This window comes from Manis pentadactyla, chromosome 7, assembly GCF_030020395.1.
Source record: "Manis pentadactyla isolate mManPen7 chromosome 7, mManPen7.hap1, whole genome shotgun sequence".
NCBI classification, from domain to species: Eukaryota; Metazoa; Chordata; class Mammalia; order Pholidota; family Manidae; genus Manis; species Manis pentadactyla.
This window is the reverse complement of record NC_080025.1, coordinates 142,621,031-142,647,670: the sequence shown is the minus strand read 5'-3', so window position 1 is coordinate 142,647,670 and position 26,640 is coordinate 142,621,031. Positions and strand designations below refer to the sequence as shown.

The following is a 26,640-nucleotide window of genomic DNA, read 5'->3' as shown; positions in this document are numbered from 1 at the left end:
GTCATTTTGCACCTTTTCAAACAACAGAATGATTTTGAATTTTCTTCTAAAAGGTTTTATCTATGTAAAATAAACATTACATATGCAACCACACTCATTTATGTAGATAAATACTACACACCCAGCTGGTCTATACAGAAGCACGAAGCTTCAGTCTTCAAATCTGTTTTTACATAACTGCTAAGGGAAATTGTCTTTTGGTACATACTGACATAAAACAACGTGCGTATTGAATTTTATCTATGAAATGGTTTCAGGTAGCTTTCAGTAACCCGAGTGCCAGGCAGTACGCACTGTTCTGATTCCTTAGGTGTACCAGGGAGTGGACACCCACGGAGGTTTCATTCTCGGGGGGAGCCTGGGGTGCTGTTCCTATGGTTTCCGTGGGCACCCCTCTCCCTTCTCCCGCTCCACAATCCACAGCAACAGGAGCCAGGAAGAGCACTGCCTGCCGTGCAAGCCCTCAGTCAATGGGAGCAGAAACCAGCAGGCCCTGCAGGCCTCGTAGTTAGTACCTCCGAGAGAGAATGGTGCTTCCGGAGACTTACGGATGCCAACCCACAAAATGCGCAACGGGAGGGAGCAAGGGCACGACTCCGGGATGTCTGAGGGCTTTCCAGAGGCAGGGGGGGTGCCTGTACTCTCTCTGAGGGCAGTGACCAAAATCAGAACAAAACAAGGCCCAAAGGAATGCTCCCTAGCTTGATGATGCTCCACCCATGTGCCCGTCTGCCGTAACTCAAACTGTACACTTAAAATGGTGCCTTTTATTGTACGTAAATTATCAATGAAGTTGATATAAAAATATTTAAAGAATCAAAGAAAAAAAACCAGAAAAGCACCTTATTTGTCTGTACTTTAAACAGAAATACAAGCGCAGGGCAAGGGCAGGGCACTGCCGCCTCATGCCGGTCTGCCCCCGGCCCCCTCACCCAGGCCGGCACTCCTCTGCGGAGTGCTGTCTACTGGGCAGACAAAGGCACTCACATTTTATGGGCTAAAGTATGAACTATGTATATTTGGGGATAAAGAAAACAAAATTTCAACTGTATGGTAATCCACATTCAAGTTGATAAAGACCTCTGGGGGCTGGTTTAACAGAATACTATACATTTTAACTACTTTATCACAGAATTACTGACAGTTTAAATTAACCAGCAGCTTAAGTCTACAGAACAGTCTAAAGTGTCTTAACAATGAAAAATAGACCTACAATTGTTTTAACAAGCTCAAGATTTAATAAATCTCAGAGATTAGAACAAAGCAATTACTTGTGAAGCCTCCCACCCCCATACAAAAGTTTAGGTAGAAAGAACCTGGACTGCTTAAGGGAGAAGACCTTCACTGAGATCTTGGTTTTACTACGTACAAGGAATGTAGAGCAGAAACCAGCGATTCAGAGAAAGTCACTTAAATTAACCTGAGCCTCAGATTCTCCTCTATGGCGGACACAGGTTAGAATGTTACATTACAGTGTGTAATGTTAGCTATACAATTATCAATATGTCTGCTCAGAACTGTTGTAGGAACTGAGGGTTATTAATGTGACCCTGCTTTGTTAAAGGAAAAGGGCTGTTATCATAATTAATACATGGAAATGCAATTTAAGCTACTGCCTGAATACTTAATGCTGTGCCACACGCTCATGAAATAAATATATTTCATTTAATTTCTATACAGTTTCCTAAGTAGAAGCACAAATATCCCCATTTTATGGAGAAAACTGAGGCTCAGCTTCATTAAGTAACTTGTCCCTTACCCAGAAAGAACTAGAATTCAGCTCCTCTGACTCTAGAAAGCCATGCTGTCTAACCACTACTTTCCTAGAAGCTTAACTCCAGATTCTGTTGCATGAATCACTGGATTCCAACCTCTATAATTTGTCTTCATTTAGACTTAAGAAAATATATTCCAAAATAAAAAGGTGATTTTACCTGCAAAGTGTATCTGTTTTTGAAGCAGTTTGTTACCAATTCTCCTTTGGACAGCTGATATAACCATGTCAGTTTTCTGCCACTGTGGCGGCTAGCGTAAAAAGCTGTAAATCGCTGATAACTTCGTTCCAACTGGATAAAAGGATAACATTGAAAGGGATGTATATTTTAGCAAACTCCATAGTCAGCATTTCTAAATAACAGACACTGTTCCAAGTTTATAGTGCAAAATGCTTATTACAGAAAAGTAAAATACAGATGTCAGGTGTTTGACTCTTACACATCAAGCCAGTTTAAGCATTTAAAGGTACAACCAAAAATGGCTTCTATGTGAAGACGAGAAGGTGCCATCATGATGTTCATCACAGTGCAATTAGGTTCTACTGTCTAAGAGCAAAACCCACGCTCTGCTGAGTCGGCAGCGGTGGCCAGCCTTTAGGTCCACCCCCGCCCGCTGCTGTGCCAGGGCACTGCCCCCATGGTGTCACGTGGCCCGCGGCAGGCAGGCCCTCTGCAGACCTCCTGTGGGTTAATGCTGACGGCTCGGCAGTTCTACTCAGCACCAGCGGACGGAAGGCAAAGCCATCCTACCTCTGACGGCAAGGCAAACGTACACGACTGCTGGAAGGGCCACGATCCGGAGCTGAGAACCTGGATGCTGAAGTCCACTGGAGGCGCACAAGTGGGGGTGCAAATGCAGGGAGACGACTAATTAGTGACAGTCTCACCTCTCTTCTATCTCAGAATGATCATGTCAGAGCCTGAGGCTGCACGTACTTCAGTCTCCTGCCGTGAGTGACTTCAGCCACCCGCAGCCACCTGAGCTCTGCAGGCACAGAGGGCGTTTGAGCCCCACACTCAGAAAATGAAAACCCCCCGTGAGCACCTCAAGCGCCTACTACCGTGAACACACACTATATACAGAATACATACACTGTATAAATTGTAACATTCTCATTAGCACAAAAGACTACCAGCAAGTCCACCAGCACAACCGTCACGTTTAACAGCACAGTGGTTCTTCCAGTTTGGGAAAATAAAATTCCCATTTCTCATTTAAAAAGATAAAATTACCAAGTGATGATGTCATTTAATCTGCCATCCTCCTGCTGCAGAAAGACCTTGAACAGGAGCCCAGCTGGCCCTCCTGCGAATGAGTCCTGGCACCTAGCCTGTCCTAACCGCCAACTCCGATCAGAAGCCATGAGGTCTGCAGTCAGTTAACTCTGTTATCTGTACGGCCAAGTCAGTTTCTTATTATTAAAAAAAAAAAAAAAGCTAGAATGGCTCCAAACTAAGGTTAAAAAAATTAAAAATTAAACTGCATGGAACCCTCAACTGGGGCAGCTACATCAGCAAGTTGGAAAGTTTGGGGCTCAGGGCCTGGAACCAAGCTCAGCAGCTCCAAGTCCCAACCAGCTGTGCTCAGCACTGGGGTCCCTGGAAAAGGCCGACATGCTTCGGGGCTGTCACCTCCTAGCGTCACATGGGAGTCAGAAGGAGCAGGGGGCATTTGGGAGGAACTTTCTGTCTGTCCTTGAATTTCTGATGAAGCATCCGTCAGCCTAACTGAATATTCCGGCATCTCTCGTTTGCTATAAAGGACACTGACTTCTCTGAGAACACTGCCTATAAAAGAAGCTTATAAACACTGGATACTCACAATCTAGTGGTTCTGAATTCGTCAGGTGCTTTTTGAACTGCTCATTCAAATCTTTGCTTACACCAATGTCTTGAAACATCCGCTGAAGTTTAGAGGTGTACTCAAAACCACAAGCTTGCTGAAATGATAATAGTCTTATTAATAATAGAAATACACATCTCTACACAATATAACTCTACAGAAATATACATGCATACAAGGGACTCTGAGATCACAACACATGACCTATCACCTACTGCATGAAACTACCACTAAAGCTAGTAACATGTGACTTATCTCACAGTAGATGTGTGCACTGATTAAAATTAATGTACTGTCATAAACCATATATAGTTGTAATCTGAACAGTTAAGTCTTTACAAACACATACCTATCATTTGAGCACCTAAGAGCAAGGATTTCTGACATTGTGGGAGAACACAGATGAAGTAATGTTTCTGTTTCTCATTCACTACTATGGACCAAACTGTATTCCCCAAAATTCCTCTGTAGAAGCCCTAAAGCCCAGTGTGGGATACCCAGTATTTGGAAATGGAGCTCTCGGAGGCTCGTGGTGGGATCAGTGCTGCTATAAGAAGAGACCAGGAGCCTTCTTCCCCCCTATCACGCGATCACACTGTAAGGGTGGCCGTCACCAAGTCAGCAAGAGAGTCCCTGCCAAGAGCTGAACGGGCCAGGGCCTTCACCTTGGCCTTCTGCCACCTGCAGAACCACGAGAACAGATTCCTGTTGTTTCAGCGCCCCGTCTGGGGCATTTTGTTATAGCAGAGCAAGCAGAGTAAGACACCCACATAACTAATTTCAGATCAAAGTGAAATATGCTTTCATGTAATTGCACCTGATGGGCCTGCAAGTAACAAATAAATGCAGGCCAAGGGCAGGGGCAGTTGAATACAGAAATAACTACAGTAGCCAAGTAACACTGAGGCTTTCCCGTCCTCCTGTAGATACAGTTATAGACAGTTAACTAAACCCAGAACAAAACAAAACACCCAACCGACTCAAAGCCAACAAAATATGAGTATGGGCCGAGCCACTGAGCAATTGTGATGAGGGAAGGCAGAGCTGAGGCAGAAGATGCCTGGTTGGAGAGCAGAACACAGCCAGGCCTGAGGGGCCCAGCCGGCCCCAAAGGCAGTGGGAGGGGCTGGGGAAGCATTGGAGGCCCCGGGGGGGAGGTGTGGACTTGTTACAGAACTTGAGGTAGGTTTTCAGTTATGGATAAGCAGAACTTATACTACACAACTCATCATCTACTGATGATCAGCTCTGCCCAACAGACAACCTGGAGAAACCAAGAACTTATTCAATAGTGACTTAAAAACTGGAATCGTTCAGGAGAACATCACAATTACCTTCAACTTTGAAATCATGCTTGCTTCAGCATCATCACTGGCGCTGTTCTGATGAACGAGTCTCTTGGCCAGCATCTTTGCGTAGAACTTCTGAAACACGTCTTTATCCTCTATGTACTTGAAGACCACCATCTAGCAAAGGCACCAAGACAACACACTTAATGCATTTATATCCTGTCACCAAACACATGCCAGAAATCAGCACGTGCTCTGTTTGGTCTGGCCCTGCATGCCAGTGTTCATAATGGCAACAAATTCCACCCCACAGCCCTTAAATACGGCCATCAGCCCCTTAAATCACGTGGAACTGGTCTAGACTTAGTACTAGTGAGGAAAGTACAAATGCTAAAATTAATGATTGAATTAGGGAATAAAACCATAGATTCACAATGAAATAAATTATTCTGTTACTTTTCACATTTCAAATGCCCTATATAAGTAACCTTAAAACAACTTGTCAGATGAATGGCTACTGAAAACTACTGTGATTACTAAGCACCTTACCACTTGATTGAGGGTATCTTCTAGTTCTGCTTCTTCTGGGTTCTTGGAACTGGAATTTTTAAAAAAGGTACAGTGTTTTAAAAGACATCAGAAAACTTTCAATCAACAAGCACCACTCAGTCAAACTAACATGTCAGAATGTGGTTTTGAACAAACGATCAGTTCTCTTTAGATTTAGTATGTCGGACAAGGGAGGCTTAACTTTTCTTACCTATGGCAATTTGGCAATCTTCTAACTCTACCATGGAAGAATACATTATGAAATGACCATTTAGAATATCCAAGATGAAATCAACAGAAGATATTTATAAAAAGTTCCCAAAAAACATTTTGAATGAAGTTTTCCTTTAAGATAATCCATTTAAATATAAGTTAACATGCTTCACTTTTCTAACTGCTTTCTATAATATGCTTTAAGGTAGCTTTATAAAAACAAAAAGGCATATAGTTTCTTTTTAATGACCTAATAATGAAAGATCATGAAAAGGTTTAAAGTACTACTGAAATGTTGCCTTCCATTTGTAGTTAGGTCTACACAACAGATGGATGTCTTTTTAACAAATGATTGATTCATCTGATACTATGGACAAATATTCATTCAAAGGTGATTTCAGGGTAATGAATTTTTAAGGCTTTAACTACAAGAGTCCTTCAAAGAGGAGACCTCCATAAATTCACAAAAAATGATCCAGTTACCAAACAAGCTCTAAAGTGCTACTGCTTAAGAAGAGGAGGAAAAAAGATGGTGGCATGAGTAGTGTGGCAGAAATCTCTCAAAATCACATATATTTCGAAAATATAACAAATACAACTATTCCTAAAAGAGTGACCAGAAGTAACAGTACACCAGCCAGTCTACATCTGGGAAAAGTCAACATCTCAAGGAAAAGGTAAGGTAAAAAGCACTGACCTGGTGGGACCCGAGCACTCCCCCCACCCCAGCCCACTGGTGGGAGGAAAAGAATCAGAGCGGTGAGGGAGTGGAAGCACGGGACTGCTAAATACCCAGCCGAAGAAATCTGCCCGAGGAGCACAGACCCACTTTGCATGGTGCTCTGGAGATTGGAGGGGTTGAAAAGCAAAGTCTGAGACTAAGACTTCAAACAGGTTCCCACAACCGGCTGCCCTGGGACAAAAGAGAAGCAGGCGCTTTAAAAGTCTTAAAGGGGCAAGGGTTTAGGGGAAGGAACAGGTGGACAAAATCATCCTGGCACACTCAGCCCAGCAGGTTGGGAACTTTCAGGAGTTTCAGGGGCCCTACCCCCCACTGCTTGGCAACGCAGCCCCGAGACCACTCACTGCGATAAGCAGCCTGCTACTCCTTCCTCTGTGCCAGCACCTGCGTGCAAACCGGCTGTCCATGCCATTGCTACAGACCAGCTGGAGGGCCGCCCCCCCTTACAGCAACCACACAGCTTAACGGAGAGGCTTCTCCCTGTGTGCGGCTAACCGGCTCAGACCCAGAAGCTGCTCCCTGTGCGTGGTTGACTGGCACAGACAGTGGAGACAGGCGCTGAGACCGGGAGCCACGAAAGAGCTTTGTCTTCGCGGCAGACACACGCACCGCTTGCCTGCAACCCCCCATCGCCCTAGGCCATCCTGAGGGCCACCCAGCCCACGGCAGTTTTAAACCCAGAAGCTGCTCCCTGCACGCAGTTAACCAGCACAGACAGTGGAGACGGGCACGGGGACTGACAAGCAGGAAGGGACTTTGTCCTCCCAGCTGACACCCGCACCACTCACTGGCGACCACTCCCAAAGCTCAAGGACTATGAAAAGGTAGAAGAACATGTTCAATCCAAAACCCCTCAAACACCAGAAAGAGGGCTCAGTGAGACTGAAACCACCAATCTTCCTGAAAAGGAATTCAAAATAAAACTGATAAACATGCTAATGGAGCTACAGAAAAATATTCAAGAGCTAAGGGATGAATTCAGCAGGGAGATAACCGAAATGAAACAAACAATGGAGGGATTTAAAAGCAGATTGGGTGAGGTAGAGGAGGCAGTGAATGGAACAGAAATCAGAGAAGCTGAGGCAGAGAGAGAAAAAAGGATCTCCAGGAATGAAAGAATATTAAGAGAACTGTGTGACCAATCCAAACGGAATAATATTCGCATTCTAGGGATACCAGAAGAAGAAGAGAAAGACAAAGGGATAGAAAGTGTCTTTGAAGAAGTAATTGCTGAAAACTTCCCCAATCTGGGGAAGGAAATGGTCTCTCAGGCCATGGAAGTCCACAGATCTCCCAAAACAAGGGACCGAAGGAGGACAACACCAAGACATATAATAATTAAAAAGGCAAAGTTCAAGGAAAAGGACAGAGTATTAAAAGCACCCACGAGAGAGAAAAAAAGATCACCTACAAAGGAAAATCCATCAGGCTATCATTAGACTTCTCAGCAGAAACCCTACAGGCCACAAGGGAATGGCATGATATATTCAATTCAATGAAACAGAAGGGCCTCAAACCAAGAATACTCTACTCAGCAAGATTATCATTTAAATTTGACAGAGGGATTAAACAATTCCCAAATAAGAAAAGTTGATTAAATTTACTCCCCACAAACCACCTCTACAGTGTATTTTAAAGGAACTGCTCTAGATGGAAGTGTGCCTCAGACTAAATAGCTGTCACCAGAGAAAATAAAACTACAGCAAAGGAAGTAGACCAACTAAACACTAATCAAATGCAAAATCAAATCAGCTACCCACAAAGTCAGTCAAGGGATACACAAAGAGTACAGAATATGACACCTAACATATAAAGAGAGGAGGAGGAAGAAAAAGAAGAGGGGAAAAAAAGAATCTTCAGATTGTGCTTACAATAGCATAATAAGTGAGCTAAGGTAGACTACTAGGTAGTAAAGAAGCTGCCCTCGAACCTTTGGTAACCACTTATTGCAATGGCAATAAGTACGTATCTATCGATAATCACCCTAAGTGTAAATGGACTGAATGCACCAATCAAAAGACATAGAGTCACTGAATGGATAAAAAAACAAGACCCATCTATATGCTGCCTACAAGAGACTTAATTCAAACCCAAAGACATACACAGACTAAAAGTGAAGGGATGGAAAGATATTTCATGTAAACAATAGGGAGAAAAAAGCAGGTATTGCAGTACTTGTATCAGACAGAACAGACTTCAAAACAAAGAAAGTAGTAAGAGATAAAGAAGGTCATTAAATAATGATAAAGGGCTCAGTCCAACAAGGGATATAACCATTATAAATATCTATGCACCCAACACAGGAGCACCTACATATGTGAAACAAATACTAACAGAATTAAAGGGGGAAATACAATGCAATGCATTCATTTTAGGAGACTTCAACACTCCACTCACTCCAAAGGACAGATCAACCAGACAGAAATAAGTAAGAACACAAAGGCACTGAGCAACACATTAGAACATATGGACCTAACAGACATCTATAGAACACTCCACCCAAAAGCAGCAGGATACACATTCTTCTCAAGTGCACACGTAACATTTTCCAGAATAGACCACATACTAGGCCACAAAAAGAGCCTCAGAAAATTCAAAAACACTGAAATAGTACCAACCAACTTCTCAGATCACAAAGGTATGAAACGAGAAATGAATTGTACAAAGAAAGCAAAAAGGCTCACAAACACATGGAGGCTTAACAACATGCTCCTAAATAATCAATGGATCAATGACCAAATTAAAACAGAGATCAAGCAATATATAGAGACAAATGAAAACAACAGTGCAACGCCCCAACTTCTGTGGGATGCAGCGAAGGCAGGTCTAAGAGGAAAGAATATAGCAATCCAGGCCTATTTAAAGAAGGAAAAACAATCTCAAATGAACAGTCTAAATTCACAATTACTGAAACTGGAAAAAGAAGAACAAATGAGCCTCAGAGTCAGTAGAAGGAGGGAAATAATAAAGATCAGTGAAGAAATAAACAAAATTGAGAAGAATAAAACAATAGAAAAAAAGTCAATGAAACCAAGAGCTGGTTCTTTGAGAAAATAAACAAAATAGATAAACACCTAGCCAGACTTATTAAAAGAGAAAAAGAGAATCTACACACATAAACAGAATCAGAAATGAGAAAGGAAAAATCACTACGGACACCACAGAAATACAAAGAATTATTAGAGAGTATTATGAAAAATTATATGCTAACAAACTCGACAACATGGAAGAAGTGGAAGAATTTCTAGAAAAATACAACCTACCAAGACTGACGAAGGAAGAAACAGAAAATCTGAACAGACTAACTACCAGCAATGAAATTCGATCTGTAATAAAAAAACTACCCAAGAACAAAACTCCCGGACCAGATTCACTGCTGAATTTCATCAGACATTCAGAGAAGATACAATACACATTCTCCTTAAAGTTCTCAAAAAAATAGAAGAGGAGGGAATACTTCCAAACTCATTTTATGAAGCCAACATCACCCTAATACCAAAACCAGGCAAAGACCCCGCCAAAAAAGAAAACTACAGACCAATATCCCTGATGAACATAGATGCAAAAATGCTCAATAAAATATTAGCAAACTGAATTCAAAATTCAAAATTCATCAAGTGGGATTTATCCCAGGGATGCAAGGATCATAACAACATTCGAAAATCCATCAACATCATCCACTATATCAATAAAAAGGACAAAAATCACATGATCATCTCCATAGATGCTGAAAAAGCATTTGACAAAATTCAACACCCATTCATGATAAAAACTCTCAACAAAATGTGTATAGAGAGCAAATACCTCAACATAATAAAGACTATATATGACAAGCCCACAGCCAACATCATACTTAACAGTGAGAAGCTGAAAGCTCTTCTTCTCAGATTGGGAACAAGACAAGGATGCCCACTCTCCCCGCTTGGTCTATGGCAATCAGACAACACAAAGATATAAAAGGCATCCACATTGGTAAGGGAGAAGTCTAATTGTCACTGTTTGCAGATGACATGATACTGTACTTAAAAAACCCTAAAGAATCCACTCCAAAACTACTAGAACTGAATTAAAGCAAAGTTGCAGGATATAAAATTAATACACAGAAATTTGTTGCATTCCTATACACTAACAATGAACTAGAAGAAAGAGAAATCAGGAAAAAATTCCATTCACAATTGCATCAAAAAGAATAAAATACCTAGGAATAAACCCAACAAAGGATGTGAAAAGACCTATATCCTGAAACCTAAAGAAACTCTTGAAATTAAAGAGGACACTAATAAATGGAAATTCATCCTTTGCTCTTGGGTAGTAAGAATTAATATTATCAAAATGGCCATCCTGCCTAAAGCAATCTAAAGATTCAATGCAATCCCTATCAAAATACCAACAGCATTCTTCAACAAACTTAGACAAATAGTTCTAAAATTCATATGGAACCACAAAAGACCCCGAATAGCCAAAGCAATCCCAAGAAGGAAGAAAAAAGTTGGGGGGATTATGCTCCCCGACTTCAAGCTCTACTACAAAGCCACAGTAATCAAGACAATTTGGTACTGGCACAAGAACAGACCCATAGACCAATGGAACAGACTAGAGAGTCCAGATGTTAACCCAAGCATATATGGTCAATTAATATATGATAAAGGAGCCACAGATATACAATGGGGAAATGACAGCCTCTTCAACAGCTGGTGTTGGCAAAACTGGACAGCTACATGTAAGAGAAAGAAACTGGATTACTGTCTAACTCCATACACAAAAGTAAACTTGAAATGGAACAAATACGTGAATGCAAGAGCTCATGTGCCTCAACACCCAAAAGGCAAATAATCTGATTAAAAAATGGGCAGAAGATCTGAAAAGATACTTCTCCAAAGAAGAAATTCAGATGGCTAACAGGCACATGAAAATATGCTCCACATCACTAATCATCAGAGAAATGCTAATTAAAACCACAATGAGATTTCACCTCACATCAGTTAGGATGGCCACCATCCAAAAGACAAACAACAACAAATGTTGGCGAGGATGTGGAAAAAGGGGAACCCTCCTACACTGCTGGTGGGAATTAAATTAGTTCAACCATTGTGGAAAGCAGTATGGAGGTTCCTCAAAAAACTCAAAATAGAAATACCATTTGACCCAGGAATTCCACTTCTAGGAATTTACCCTAAGAATGCAGCAGCCCAGTTAGAAAAAGACATATGCACACCTATGTTTATCACAGCACTATTCACAATAGCCAAAAAATGGAAGCAACCTAAGTGCCCATCAGTAGATGAATGGATAAAGAAGATGTGGTACATATACACAATGGAATACTATTCAGCCATAAGAAGAAAACAAATCCTACCATTTGCAACAACATGGATGGAGCTAGAGGGTATTATGCTCAGTGAAATAAGCCAGGCAGAGAAAGACAAGTATCAAATGATTTCACTCATCTGTGGAGTATAACAACAAGGCAAAAACTGAAGGAACAAAACAGCAGCAGACTCACAGAACCCAAGAATGGACTAACATTTAACAAAGGGAAAGGGACTAGGGGTGTGTGGTGGGTGGGAAGGAGTGATAAGGGGATTAAGGGGCATTATGATTAGCACACATAATGTAGGGGGGAGCACAGGGAATGGAGTATTAACACAGAGAAGACAAGTAGTGACTCTATAGCACCTTACTTTGCTGATGGACAGTGACTGTACTGGGGTATGTGGTGGGGACTTGATAATGGGGCGAATCTAGTAACCAGAATGTTGCTCACGTGACTGTGTATTAATGTTATCATAATAAAAATAAACAAACAAATAAATAAACATTGGGAAAAAAAAAAGAATAGTTGGCTTCTTAGAAAATCCAACCCTATTCTTCACCCCAATATGTCAGGGCTATTTCTCTTTCCTGAGGCACTTTAACTTAGCAGCTAGTTGACTCTATTCACTAACACATGCTCACTGGAGCCACGCTCCACGCTCCACGCTCCGACTGTCTGCCACACTGTCGGCTTCAGCAGCCTTAGCTTATAAATAATGTATCAAGAGACTTGATGAGAGCTATTTGTGAAAAGAGTAGGTTAAAAGGACAGTAAGTTCCACCAAACAAACTGAAGCCCTCCTAAAAGACGTCCATAACTAAAATGTGTAAAACTTTCACATTACATAGCCCCCAAAATGAAATCAGGTCGGAAGAGGCATTCCAACTTTAAAGTCCATTTTTATTCCTGGAAAAAACCCATTCAAGGATCTGACTGGAACTGCTAAATCATACACTAACCAGCATTGCAATACATAGAAAAAGAAATCAAATACAAAATTCTCACTAGCTCTGGGCAAATGGCTGTCTGGTAAAGTTAAAGGAACAGCTATGGACCTTATCACATGTTTTCCCATGTCTATGAAGACCACGTACTGCTCACATAGTTCACCGTTCACATCCTGAGTCACGTTAGCTTTGCTGCTGTTGAGCCATCCTTACATTCCTAGGCAGCTACATCAAGTTCTGCAGTCATTCTTCAGTTCACTGACATGTACTTTGCTAACATTTTACTCAATGTTTCCTTAACTCTCTTCAAAGTGAGACTTGTTTGTAGTCTCTTTCTTGACACATGTAGGTATTCTCAGTCTTTTTCATAATGGGTTTATGGGAGCTTTAGTTATCTAAAATATAATTTATTAATATAAAAGTCAGTATAACTTGGGAGTGTGGAAAACTATTGCAACAACATCTGTTCATGTGATATTTGGAAATGGAAATAAGCCTTGAGCGCTGCCTAACTGAAAGAAGCTGTTAAAAGTGAAAGAGAAGCTGAGGAAAACCAAAACAAACACACAGACAAAAAACTCGAGCTTCCCACACACAGGAGAGAAGCATATTAGCGCACATGTGCCTTAATATACACACATCGACTGTGGAAAAGAGCAGTTGAGAAACAAGATAGTTAAAATTGAAAGAATGAAACAGCAATAAAACTCATCAAATGTAGGTAAGTGTTAAAAATACACAGAATAATGAAGGTACTGTGGTATGTGGAGTCTTCTGTTTCAAGAAATAGCCAGTGGGAGCTGCTGCTGTAGATTTTCAACTGGAAAAAAAATTAAGCCTAGGCCAATAGAAAAGAACTAGAGGGTAGAAGGGAAACAGCTACTTTCTGCTATAATCTCACCCTGGTAACAGCCAGAGACCCACCCAGGGGGTGGTACTGAGTTAAAGGTCCTGCTGCCTGCAATTCCTTGCGACATGAGTAACAAAGAAAGGAATGAACTGGGCATATAATACAGCACATGAAGTATCTCTTAGGAACGTTTAAAGTATTCTCTCAAAAGGTACAAAAATTACAGTTCACTGTATATAAATGTGATATAAATTTTTACTGCTCACATAAAAACAGATTTTAAATAGGTTTACTAAGAAAAAACACAAAGTCAACAATACCTTTTCTTCAACAAGGAGTCACAGTATCGAGCCAGCAACTCGGGAGACTTACTGGATGACTGAGCCATTTTGGTGACTGCGTTGTTGTTTATGAAGCGGCCGCAAGCCTGTGGACCACACAGAACCCCGTCAGAGGACACTGGTCCCTGCCACTCCGCAGGGAGCGGCCATGCTAACACACCCACCTTGTCCAGTGCAGCCACGAAGCCAGCATCGTTGTTGAACGCCGACATAACCAGAGCGTTGTATTTTTTATGAACATCCAGCACTGTCTGTACATACATTTTGGGGTCCTCAGGTCAGGGGAAACAGAAACAAAAGCTGGTTACTGGGGATTAAACTGTGTATTAATGTGCTACTATGAAATATTCCAAAAGGTTTAGATAATTCTTCAAAGACATTAATATAAGATCAAGAAATAGTTTTGGTTCCGTCATCAAAACACATAGGACACTTTGTTTACAAACATAATAAAAAGAAATGCATTCTCTGCACTTCAAATTAAATACTGATTCCAAGCTTTTATGAAAAGCAGCGATTTTTCACATTATTTGAAAATTCTGAGCTGGCAGTGGCAGGCTGGCACTGCTGACAACACAGGGCATGGGGACTTCACAAACAGGGGGCCTGAGTGCAGGAGGTAACTGGGGTGTCAGCGTTTCCAAATTCCTAAGAAATATTAATCCTTAGGATTCAGGAATGAGAAATCAGAATGCCCCAAATTCTCATTATTTTGCATTTTATAACACTTTACTTATTTTTAAATAATAATGAGTGACTATTGAGAATGACAGCATTGTTTTTCCTGTGACAGTGGTATACTAAGGGTTTCAGAGACTTTCTATTAGAAAAAAAAGTGATAAAAATGCAAGGCTTATTATTATGAACAAATACATTATGACAAGATAATAGTTTCAATAACATGTAAAGTGGCCTCTACCTGATACAGATGTTTGTTAAGAAAAATCATTAAAAGCTATCTTAACACAAATTGTCAAATGAAAATTCCTTAAAATACTGAAAACTAATATATGCATTTAATACTTAAAATTATCTATATTAAAAAAACTTAAACACACAGAGCTTGAACTGCCCCATCAGATAATCTTGCCCTTCATTTCATGACCATTCCAGATGTAGAAAAATTTCTTCCACTTTGCAGTGATGTTCTTATTCGTAAGAACATCCAAAAGCATTTTCCAGTTGGAATAGGTCTTTTTTATATGAACTCTTTTCTTTTTTTAACAATGAAAATATTGTCTGCTTGGCTTAGTTTTGGTTTTGCTGCTAAAATTGATACTGCTTTTGCCAATCCACAGTTTAGATCACTTTCTGATTTAGATCAAATTATCTCACAACAACATTCACATATTTTTTTCTCCTTGGATCTGTCCTGTTAAAAATGTTTAACAAAGCACACACTCTGGCCTACAGTGAGAAGCCACGCACTGGAAGACGCCGGCCGACACAACTGGGTGGTGTCTGAATACAGCGACATTCAGGTTAAGGTCAACATTACCAAGAACTGCATGTTTCAACTTCCAATATGACTTAGTAAGGACTTACGCTTCAATAACTTGCTATTTCTTGCAATACCACTCACATGATTTACAAAGAGTATATTATGCACATAAACTTGTTAATACTTTCTCTATTTGCAAGAGGGACACCCTTTGCAACAGAGAGGCCCATGCACACACATTTCTGACTTGGCATTGCCTACAAAGAAGACTGAGCAGTTAGACTGCACTGCGGCTCTGCGCGGCTCTGTCTGGGGCCCAGAGCGCCCGACCTTCACCTCCGCCTCTGTGTGTCAGTGCCCCGCCCTTGCTTCTGACAGTCATCAGGGGAGTCCTCTGAACCAGGGATGTCTCTACGTTGACTATTATGCTTGCAGGATAATTTTAATACTTTTCCCTGTTCTCTTGACTTCTTGAAAAATTTTCTGCAGATACAGGATTTAGAAAAATAAATTTCCCAAGAAATGCCAGGAAAGAATTCCCCATGGAAAGACAAATCTTCCTCAAGGACACATAAGTCTCCGGGCTCTAGATTCTACTACAGAAGACAACCAGCCAAGAGTCTGGCTGGTGAGAAGTGAGGGTACAATGGGAACCCACAAAGGGAGGAGAGCTTTTGGAGGCAGAGCCTTGAAAATTTAAATTTAGCACTTGAAGTCCAGAGAGAAGCTGCTTAGGAATTTGGCAAGGGCAGACAGACAGGAACACACCAGAATTATAGAGAGGAGAGAATTTAAAGGAAGGCATAGTCAGCAGCACCAAACAGAATAGGTGTTTCAAAGGATACCAGATTTCAGAGTTAAAAGAGCAATAAGGTAAGGAGAAAGGAAAAAACATCAGTTGGATCAAATGCATGGTTTTTCAAGAAAATGAAGACTTGTGAATTTTTTATGTTTTAAAAAATAAACAGAGTAATAACTGGTTTGATTCATGACCATCCATTTATTCATCAGTACCTGGGAACTTCTTGCATAGGAAACATCACACCTCTCAGGGCTTGTCCTTGAGGGTTGTCACCCAAGACTACTAGACTTAAGTTATTATTATGCCAATGACTGTCCCATGCATCTTCACCACACCCACCCTTTCAGTTTTACCTGGTGCCCCCTTCCTCCTTTTCAAGTCATGCCAGACTTTCCAGTTCTGACAAGGGGTGGTGTTTGTACCCACTGAGCTGTGCCTAGGGTCTCCTTTGCTCAGTTAGCTCCAACTCTTTAACTGGTCTCAAATACTTCCTCGGAGAAGCTCCCTGACCCTGAGACAGGTTAGCCCACTGGGACGCTAAAAGTGCTCGCGAGCTGTTGCTCGTGGCAGTCTCCCTTGCACAGCCCAAGTTCAGAGAAGCACGCTGGGACCACATCGACCCTGCTTACTGTCACCACACCTAGTGTGGTGGCATTCACCAACTATTCCTTAAATGACGACGTTAGAAATGGAATAATCTTAACTGAATTTCTATTAGTCCACACATTTCCACTAAAAGGATAATTTGAAAGACCAATTTCACAGAGAGAAAACATGCTTTAGAAGCCTCATAAAACTTCATTTTTTTAATCCTATCCGAAAACAGCAAAACACATACGGTGCAAGAACAGGTCTGGGGCATTATCTCAAGTAGAGCTGGTAAGTTTTAGACGGGATTTCTCAGGATCACCTATGATCGAGGGAATACTGTAATGCTGCCAAAAGAGGCACCTCAGGGTGCAGCAGGCCTGAGGGGAGCCCCAAGTAATAGTGCGTATTGGTGCGTGCCAAGCCGACGACAGGTGTGACGCACCCCTGGGAGCCTGTGCTCACCTAGAGCTCCTCGAGGCGTGAGCTCCCACATCTCCCGGCCAGCCAGGACTGGAGAATCATATGGGGATGGGCTTCCAGAGAGCTCTTTGAGGACAGTCACAGAGTCCCCACAGGATACACAGGGTCTGACTGGACTCACACCCTTACCTGGAGGTCATTTTTGTTGAGGAGGAGGAAAAGAAAAGAAATGAAGTCTCATAGGTTACTAAAAATGCACCATGCACTTTATGGGGGCAGAGTGACTCCTTCCCATAAACATTAGCACTCGGTCTCTGGAAGAACATTCTCTCTATAAAATACAGAAGTGAAAGTTTCAGAGGAAAATTAATGACAAACTGCCAACTAGAGAGAAAAGTAAACGATTTGAGGGCACACACTGCCCCCTCTGACAACTGCCTGTGGAATTAACCCCAGACTGGCTTTCCCCATCGCCCAGCAAGAGGTGCTCCCTTCAAAACTTGTCTGTGTGCAGTCAGGGAGTTCAATTAATTCTGATATTAACTAAGAACCAAAAAAAAAAAAAAATGTAACAAACACACCCTAAACCTGAAACAACAAAATCCAACCACCGGGAGACAACAAACGGGAGGCTCACAGATCACTCAGTGATTAACAGTCTCACACGTTCTTACCTGGTGTTTTCTACCTACTGCCTAACCTCTTTCCATAGCAGAAATTACCTGTTTTTCTGACTGGCTTTAAAGGTTAAAATTCCAGGAAAAAACACCTACTAATTTAAGCAGTGCTCTGTATTCTCATCACCATAAGCTCCGTCCATCTGCTTGTTATCATCAGTCACTTATATTTAGCTTGTGATCATGGCTCTGAGTTTCAGACCATATGTACTAATCCGGGTGGGCTTGCCCACTGGCCCTGGTTGTACGCCCGGTCATTCTTGGCCTGGCTTACACCTGCACTTCCCTTCAATCTGAGGTGAGCCTGGGGTCCCCATCTCCAGCTCTTGGTATCACCTGGCCATTGCTGAGGCTCTAAACTGACTAGACTTAGGCAGAGTGATGAGAGGTGGAAATAGTAAAATTTGAAAATGGAAATAAGACTTGCCAGGAAATCTATGACTTTTCTAAGAGAAAGAATGTTTCAGAAGGTAATGATTATACTAGTTTAGAAAGAGGAGCAATACATCTGGCAGATAAGGAGATGGGACTGCTTGTAAGTACAGGGGACATGATGAGGGAAAAGTTCACGGGTCACCCCCAACTGGTCTTGAACCAAGCAGGGGGGCACTTCAGGACTTAAAATGTGTGACAAAGATGAAAATAAAAATTTGTTTGATGTGCGGTATTAAGTCAGATGTGGGTAGGGAGAGGCATCCATAACTGGTGAAAGGACTGAAGTCTGAAAAAGTCACAGAACTTTTTGTCTGTAGGTCAAAGAAAGAAGGGTATGCCCTGGATATAAAAACGCAACACCACATTCTTCTAAGAGCCTGGTTATCCCCGACAAAAAATGGACACCTGTGCATTTTTTCTTTTAGTGAAAACGGTTCTTCTCTTTGTTCCATGGTAGGATGGAAAATAAATTCACAAATTTAGCTATATGCTTTTTTGAACCAGTTTACATTGTATGTACTAGTTCTTTGTGGATTATATTTGTCAGTTTGACTTCCTGTATCAAAATGTTTCCTTTTGTCCTAAAGCAGCTCCTTGACCCCTCCTCTTTCTCCTTTCCCACATCTACTGCATTAAATTTGGTATAGCTCTTTTCTTTTTAAAAAAAAAAAAAAGTTTTACGATGGAAAAACTTCAAGCATATTCAAAATAAGGAAGAACAGTAAAAGCATCCCCTAGCTTTAAGGGACAGTCTGCAGCTCTAACGGTCCAGGATCCTTTCACCCTACGCTCCTTTTATGGTAAGATGTTATGGATGTGTATTTCACCTCCTTTGACCAGAGCCAGGTTAGGCTCCAAGCCTAAGGTTCCCTAGATAACTTCATCACTGCACAATTTTCTTCTACTATCACCATCCACCAAACAGCTGAGTCTAAGAGTTATTGTAGCATTTTACTCCAGAAGAGAAAGGGAGTTTTGGATGTATAAAGCACACCCAAATCTGCCGCAAACTCCAGCACTTTGTTACTTTGTTCATTCTGATGTTAAGTTCATACAAAACTGAGTCCTTATAATAATTTTTAACTCAACTTGCCAATGCAAACCACAGAACTTTTCCATGATTCTGATAAGGCCTTAGATTCACTCCTTAGTCTTACATTGAAAGTGCTCATCAGAGCTACTTGATTTTAGCCTAGTCTATAAAACCCTCCATTTCACGCGCCCCCTTTTACGAGCACCATCGTTCCGGGAGCCAGCAGACACAGCTTCTCTAGAAACTGCAGATCGGTGTCTCTGAGTCTGTCTCTATAGCCCGACACCCCCACTGCCAGAGCGACAGCCGTAGCAGACCAACAGTCTACAAGCTCATCTTGTCGAATTACATTTCACCTCTAGTTGGCTGAGATTACTAAACTGAGATATAATTTCCAAGAAGACTGTGCCAATTTGTTGCCCTGAAGACAGAGAGTAACGAAACATTCTCTCGTAATGTGACTTCTGCCCCCTTCTGAAGCCCTTTCTGCAGGGAACTACAACAGTATCCATACTGCTATGGAACTGTGTGCTCATCAAAACTTCAACACGGAGCCAACTGGGTCATTAGGCATTCATTGGCAAGTACTCACAGGTCAGCATGGACTCTTCTCCTCAACTTTATTCTGGCAATTTCCTATGAGCTGTCGTCAAGGGAACTTATAAAGCCACCCAATGACGTGGTATCACCTTTACCTGTAAGTGGAGCACTGACGACTGTCCGCATTACTGGTGTTCTCTTCAGGATGGGCCACTGGGGAAATGTTCTCAGTTCTGAATGCCAACGGAGCCATTCTTCTGAGTTACAGCCTGGTTCTTTACGGTCACTATGAATCAGGGAGCTGACTCTACTTCCCAGTACTGTCTGTCTTTCCTGGCAAGCTCTCTATACCGACTGGAAACACTCAGAGCAGAGGAAGATCTGTGACCCATGCCTAACAGTGCTAGAATAGCACCTGCACTCTGCCCACTACCTTCCACTTAGCTTTGCCTGTGTCTCCTTTCCTTATTTTGCTTCTCTCTCATTTATTTCATTTTTCCTGCTGTCTTTTATGTATTGTGTAAGCAGCCCTGAATCCTCTGGGAACAATGAGAAGTATAATTAAAACGTAAGTATATTGAGATCCTAATTCTGCACTAGACATTGTGCTGCTAAGCTCGGAGGACACGAAGATGGATAAAGCCATCCACCCCTGTAGCAGACATTACAGAGACATCTAAAATACAAAGGAGTGTGAATAATGTTGTCATATAAGTAGTCCAACATGCTGTTATTTCAAAGGGGTGGTGGCGAAAGGCTTTGTGGAAGAAGTGGCATCTGAGCTGGGTTTTTAAAGATAAGTGGTTCATATGGAAAAAAGAAGTAACATTTCTAAGCAGAGAGCCAAGAAGTAGGAAGGCAGAGCAGCCTGTTTGTGGAACAGTGAGCTTCCCAGCTCAGGGGCAGTTATGAGGTGGGGGAGAGCAATGGGGGCGACAGGAGCAAGGTGACAGAGCCATGGGGCAGGCGGCTCTTCCTCTTCACCATCATCGTCGTCTTCACCAACGAATACTTGTGCCAGATGCCAGCACTAAAGCTATAAAAGGCATAATGTACAATGAGGTGTCAGCTTTACTCTTAAGGGATTTGCAACCAAAGGCAGTGACAGCAAACAGAAGTTACGTACAAAAATAAAGTGGCACGTTAGACATTTTTATCAATGCCGTAGGGTTTAGGATGGAGGTACAGTCACTTAGGGCTGGAAGGTCGTGGAGAGCTCTTCTTAGCAAGGAGGGTTTGAGTTAGACGGAAGAGCAGGACAAAGCAGCTGAAGGCAGGGGAGGCCTGCATGTCAGGCGGAGACGGAGCCTGAGTGGAATTAAGGTTTGGGGGGAATAAGGACAGAATAGTTTCATTGAAAGATGAGGTTCATGAAAATGGGGGCAAATTAGAAGAGGACTTTGATTTCCTATTGTAGATTTAATGTATTATCATAGAGAAGAGGCTTTATTCTGCTTTAAAACCAAGGATGAAGCATGGGGAGTAAAATTGTTAAAGCATTGAGTAGTACTTTTGAAAGATTAAACAGCTAAGCATTATGAGGGATGACCAGGAATGGGAGAGATATAAGACCATTTGGGAAGTGAAGGATGGGAGCAGGATTAAGGCAGCAGCAGGGGAACTGGAGAGAAAGTGCTCAGAGAGCCGAGGAGGGGGACGTGTCCACACTCCGCTCACCCATCAGAGGACAGAGCATAGGCGACTCGCTGGTGACGAAGGGCTAGCAGGTGGCTGCCTACGGTCTGAGAGGACTCTGGGGGTGTGTCCAGACTCAGCAGGAAATTATGCCATGCTGGATTACTAATGCTGCCAAGCACAGGGTGGCACGTACACGGCTGCCACCTCTGTGCTAAGGAATGATGGAAGGAAGCTGTGAGTTAAAACGGCCCTGCAATACAGTCTCTAAATGAGGCAGATGGGGTCGTGGAGATGTGATGAGAAGACAATGGTGAGGTATTTCAATTTGGGATTCTTAGCATGGAGTCTATCATAGGAATGGTGTGAGTGCTGTGGAATGAATGAAAACAAGAATTTCAATTTTAACCACACCACCTATTGTCCCTTTGAGTTGTGAGGCCACCTAGCATCATGCAGCTAGTTGCTTTGGTCGATAAAAAAATTGAGAACCCAGCATGAAGCCAGCCACATGGCGGGTAGCAATCTTCTTAATGAATACCTGAAGGGTGGATGGGCTCGGCTTTCAAGATGCTCCACCTTTAAGGTCCAAGTGGATGGCATCCATCCTCCTATATTTCAATATAGATTATTTTTCTGCCAACAGTTACTATTTGCCAATGACTAAATATATTTATATTACTTTGGTCCATCTACTTAAGCACACAAGATCTTTCAAATTTTTGACTTCCACAAGAGTTACAATGCCATGTAAAATGTACTGATTTACCATGCTGCCCACTCTCCATAGTTCAGAAGCCACGCATGGGGTGCCTGGCCCATGAACAAACTTGTCTATTAAAAAAATATTATTTATTCAGTTCTAAACCAGTTTTAAATTCTATACTTGAATATTCCTTTGTGTGCAAGGTTCCCAAAGTCCTACTGGTGCCACAGTGTAGTATAATAACCTGCCTGGCACCCGTTAGGCATGGACGTCCTCAACCATCAGGCGCTCCCAAGGTTGGAGAGAGCTCTTTCAAACACACTGGAATCCTGCCTGATGGGTGGCAGGTGGCATGGGCCTGCCGACCTGCTTTGCGTGTCACTGGGCCTAAAGTCCCCGTCCTCGGAGAGGAGCCCTGGCCCTGACCTGCGTGCCCAGTGTGTTCACTAGTCTGGTGTCAGGGCAGGTACAAGGAGCTGCACACCTGCCTAAAAGCAGCGCATATGTGAAGGGCCCAGTTCTACTTATATTACTCAGTTATACTGCATGAAGTCTCCCAGTCCCTCCTCAGGTAAAGAGGCAGGCAGATTCGGGGACAGTCCCCTTGCAACAGCCAGGAACAATCTTTAATTTTCCAATCTGTTTTTAACTATGAAAACAGATGCATTAAGAAAACTGTTAGGTAGATTTTGAAGTTTCTAACACAAAACCATTATTTGAAACACCTTACAAATCTGAAACCTGTAGTAATTTCAGTCTAGGTCTAATTAGCAGTAAAGCTAGTTTTCTAACCAAATTGACAGTTTAAAAAATGGAATCATAAGACTAGATAACTTAAGGAACTTTTTATCCCTTAAAAAAAAAAACCACTTGTGGAAGTTATGTCAAAGAAAAATAATCAATCTTCCCATGTTTTCTTCTGTCTGCTACTTCTATAGCTTTTCTTTTTCCTTCCTAATTACAGCCCTTTAGTAGAATTCGTGCCTCATATAGAAAATTAGCAAGTATCATAATTCTTCCAAGTGGTAAAGATACCTCAAGACAAATGCTGGGCATAGAAGCCACAGGGCATAAATCTTCAAAGAAGTAAAAAGCTAACCTTTTCAAACAGTATTTCTTCTCTCTCACTTACCAACTTTACATTTCCCTGTATGACCCCGGAAGACAGCTGGTTAGCCAGAGACGGGTAAGATTCCTCAAGGGAGGAAAAACCTAAGACAGGCACAGTCACAGGGGGGCCATCAGGTGAGAAACTGGGGATCAACAGAGGTGAGGCTTAGAACCTCACCCCCCTGTTTTGAGAGAAATCTTCTGCACCTGTGGATGTTTTGTTGCCCTTGTCTAGCTTGGATTAATACTTAGTCTATAGGCACACACCTGATCATCTACATTTGCCCTCTTACAGCACTAAATTATGCTTTCTATCTTTATCTTCCATCTACCTACCACTTCAGCATTTTATTTAAAAAAAAAAAATAAGGGAGAAATGTGGGATTCACATATAAATCAAGTATAAAAATCAAACAAATATTCATATTTGACCTGATTGTTTATAGTTCATAATGCGTGATCAAAACCAAAAGTTTCTGTGATGACTGCCCTTGCACTGTTCACCATGTAAGAACTTACTCACTATGTAAGAATTTGTTCACCATGTAAGAACTTGTTCGTTATGCTTCAGAAGATTGGAGACTGTTGAGAGTTAGGCTTGGGGTGGATTAATGATTGTGCATTGACTCCCCTATACAGAATTTTATTGTTGTTAACAACTATTTGATCAATAAATACGAGAGATGTCCTCTCAAAAAAAAAAAAAAAAAACCACTTGTGAAGTGCCTTCTATGGCATTTAATATGCTAATTATAAATGATTCTCATACACTATGATTCAACTCAAGCAAAAATTTTCAGACTTTAAAAATTGTGTTCTCAAAGTAATTGAATCTTGAAGTTTAATTAATCTCAAAATTTTGTGTAATAAGGAAATTTTTTACTAATTCAAACAATTCTTTTCTCAGCTGCTTTTTTCTCAGAATTAGTGGGTTCTGGAAAATCATCATGGTTTGGGTTACAATATATCTTTTATATTTATCACATAAGTGCTAAAAAATTAATACCTAAAGTCATTTATGTTTTAGCAGTTTTATTCATTCTTCTTACAACAAGCATTTTAAGCACCTAGTGCGCACCAGGCTCAGCACTAGGGCAGAAGCTGCTTCAAGTTCTGTGGGCTTTGCCGTCACTGATGAGTAAAGGCAGGTGTAACTCAGACCAGAGAAGGCTGTGTGAGAAACCCTAGGATTGATCAGACAGCACTGCGAACTTACAAGTCAGCTGAAACTTTGGAAAAATTCAGAAAAAAAACTCCTTTTACAGAAAATAGGAAAAGTATTTTCATCCCTAAAAAAACATTTTTTTCACAAGATCAATTAACAAAACCAGTTTCATGAATTCAATATAAAAACAGTTCTAATGGAAATTATAAAATATTAAAAAAAGAAATATCTGACTTTTGAAAGTTAAGGCAGATACAGTGCAAGTTCACTAGGCTGTATATAATTATTCTTCATGGGGGAAAATTTTGTTTTGGTTTTTAAATTCATGTTAACCAGTGGTTTACATTTAAGAAGTAGCAGTATTACTTAAAAGCTTAATTTCCAGTAAAATGTAACTACCGGCAAATACAAGTTGTGCTATTACTGGCGGTTACCATAATAGGCCAATGATTTTACTTGGAACCTGGACTTCTGCTTTATGAAGAAGTAAACGTCAGATTGAAGACTCACCAGGCAAGTCACTCAGGCAGCTGACAGCATCCAAAAGAAAGGGAAGCAATGGCACTTGAGACTGATGGTGCGATTATCTCCACTTAGGACCCTACTTTGGTTTGGGAAAGATGGACATGGGAAGCAGTAACCCATGATTCCCTCAACTAGAGGAGAGCCTCAGATCAGCGTTCCTGAGAGGTGGCCTGGGGGTGTCAAAGCTAAGTTTCTAAGTCTTTAGCTTGTTCCTTCTTTTTTTTTGAACCTTCTTTTCCAATGCAAGGAATGTAATTGTGAGAAGAAATAAAGGAAAGAAAATATCAAGTAATGACATATTTAATGTCTAAGAAGTGCCAGAGAAGAGCTGATGGAGGGATTTACTAAAGAGAGATCTTTATGGACCTTCTCCTTTAAAGAGTCATGAGGTTCTCCGAGAGTCCCAGTGAAAATCTTACCACTTGGATTCGTAACTGGAGGCACAGAGCACACACCTGCAGTTCACGCATGGGAACGGTTAGGTCCGACTGTCAACTAAATGTACTTACATTTAAAGCAGCTTCTCCACACTTTTCAATTGCTGCGAGACCCTGATTATGAATGTGTGTCTCTAGAAGTTTTTTCAATTCTCCTAGGCCATCCTGGATTCTAGATACCAGATTATACATGCGACCCAAATCTGAAAGAAGAAGGCATCACCTTTATGTACTGAAACAAACTCTGTGTAACCATTCCACTAAGTGTGCATTTATACAGATACCATGAAATAAGAGAACCTTTTTTTGGACCTTAGTAATCAGAAGCATTTAATTATAACCCAATTATTTTGTGTTTAATACATATATATTTGGCTGAAATTAACAATGAAATTATGTTATTGTAAAAGTTTTTTCTCTTACTATAAGAAATCACTAACAGAGAAAATATATTTTTATGAGAAACTACACCTGCACCTGAGGCTTCCTAAAAATTCTGAAGATTCGGGTATTATTTATGCCTGATACATAATAGGCACTCAAATATTTATTTAATAAACATGAATACATTTAATGAGCATTTGTGAATATCCACCTCAACTCTACAAATGAGTCGCAAAAGGGCCCCCAAATTCTTCATTTAATATACATATGGCATGTGGTTAATCTACGAGGGCCAAAGAAGAAAAATCCTGAATGCAAACACCAGTCTTTTACTGAGCTCCTAACATGTCCCAGTAAACAGAGGAGGGGTTAGGAAGTACTTCTACAAAATAATCATTCTTATTTTAAATAATTTTCAAAATAAAAACTCATGAAAAAAAAATCAGGGGAAGTCTCATATGCTAAAGTACATGGAGTAAGTTTACCCCAAATATCCCCAAAAAGGAAAGATGCTCTTTCCCCAACGGCATAGCCAACACACTGTGCAGAGGTCTGACACCAATGTATGACACACATTAAACTTTTAAAAAATGACTGATGTTGGCAATGCTGTTAAATCTGTGTCTAGAATTTTAAACAATTGACAAACTACAGATTAGAATGCCTACAGGTTCTGAGCCTTAGAGACTCACCTTCATTTTTGTCAGCATCCAATAAATTCTGAAATTCCGTGTGGAAAATCTCCAAATGTTTCTCGATGAGCACTTGCTCACACTTCCGGGCCAGCTCATCCTGGGTACTTTCATGAAGGTAGACCTGAACTCTGCGCTGCTCTTCCAGAAGGCGGGCCTCAGCCTGGAGGAATTAATTCAAGAG

At 41.3% G+C, this 26,640-nt stretch overlaps 1 protein-coding gene across 4 annotated transcripts in view; it reads right to left on the bottom strand.

Moving 5' to 3' along the window:
- CUL1 (cullin 1) overlaps positions 1-26,640 on the bottom strand; it is a 120,991-nt gene that overhangs the window by 6,537 nt on the left and 87,814 nt on the right. For all 4 annotated transcript variants that reach the window (XM_057504864.1, XM_036915389.2, XM_036915390.2 and 1 more), the window contains 9 exons: positions 26,457-26,619; positions 25,453-25,583; positions 14,028-14,135; positions 13,843-13,949; positions 5,457-5,505; positions 4,953-5,084; positions 3,598-3,715; positions 2,526-2,602; positions 1,935-2,066 (listed from right to left, as the gene is read on the bottom strand). In XM_057504864.1, coding sequence (XP_057360847.1) covers positions 1,935-2,066; positions 2,526-2,602; positions 3,598-3,715; positions 4,953-5,084; positions 5,457-5,505; positions 13,843-13,949; positions 14,028-14,135; positions 25,453-25,583; positions 26,457-26,619 — 1,017 coding nt within the window. The remainder of the gene's footprint in view (positions 1-1,934; positions 2,067-2,525; positions 2,603-3,597; positions 3,716-4,952; positions 5,085-5,456; positions 5,506-13,842; positions 13,950-14,027; positions 14,136-25,452; positions 25,584-26,456; positions 26,620-26,640) is intronic.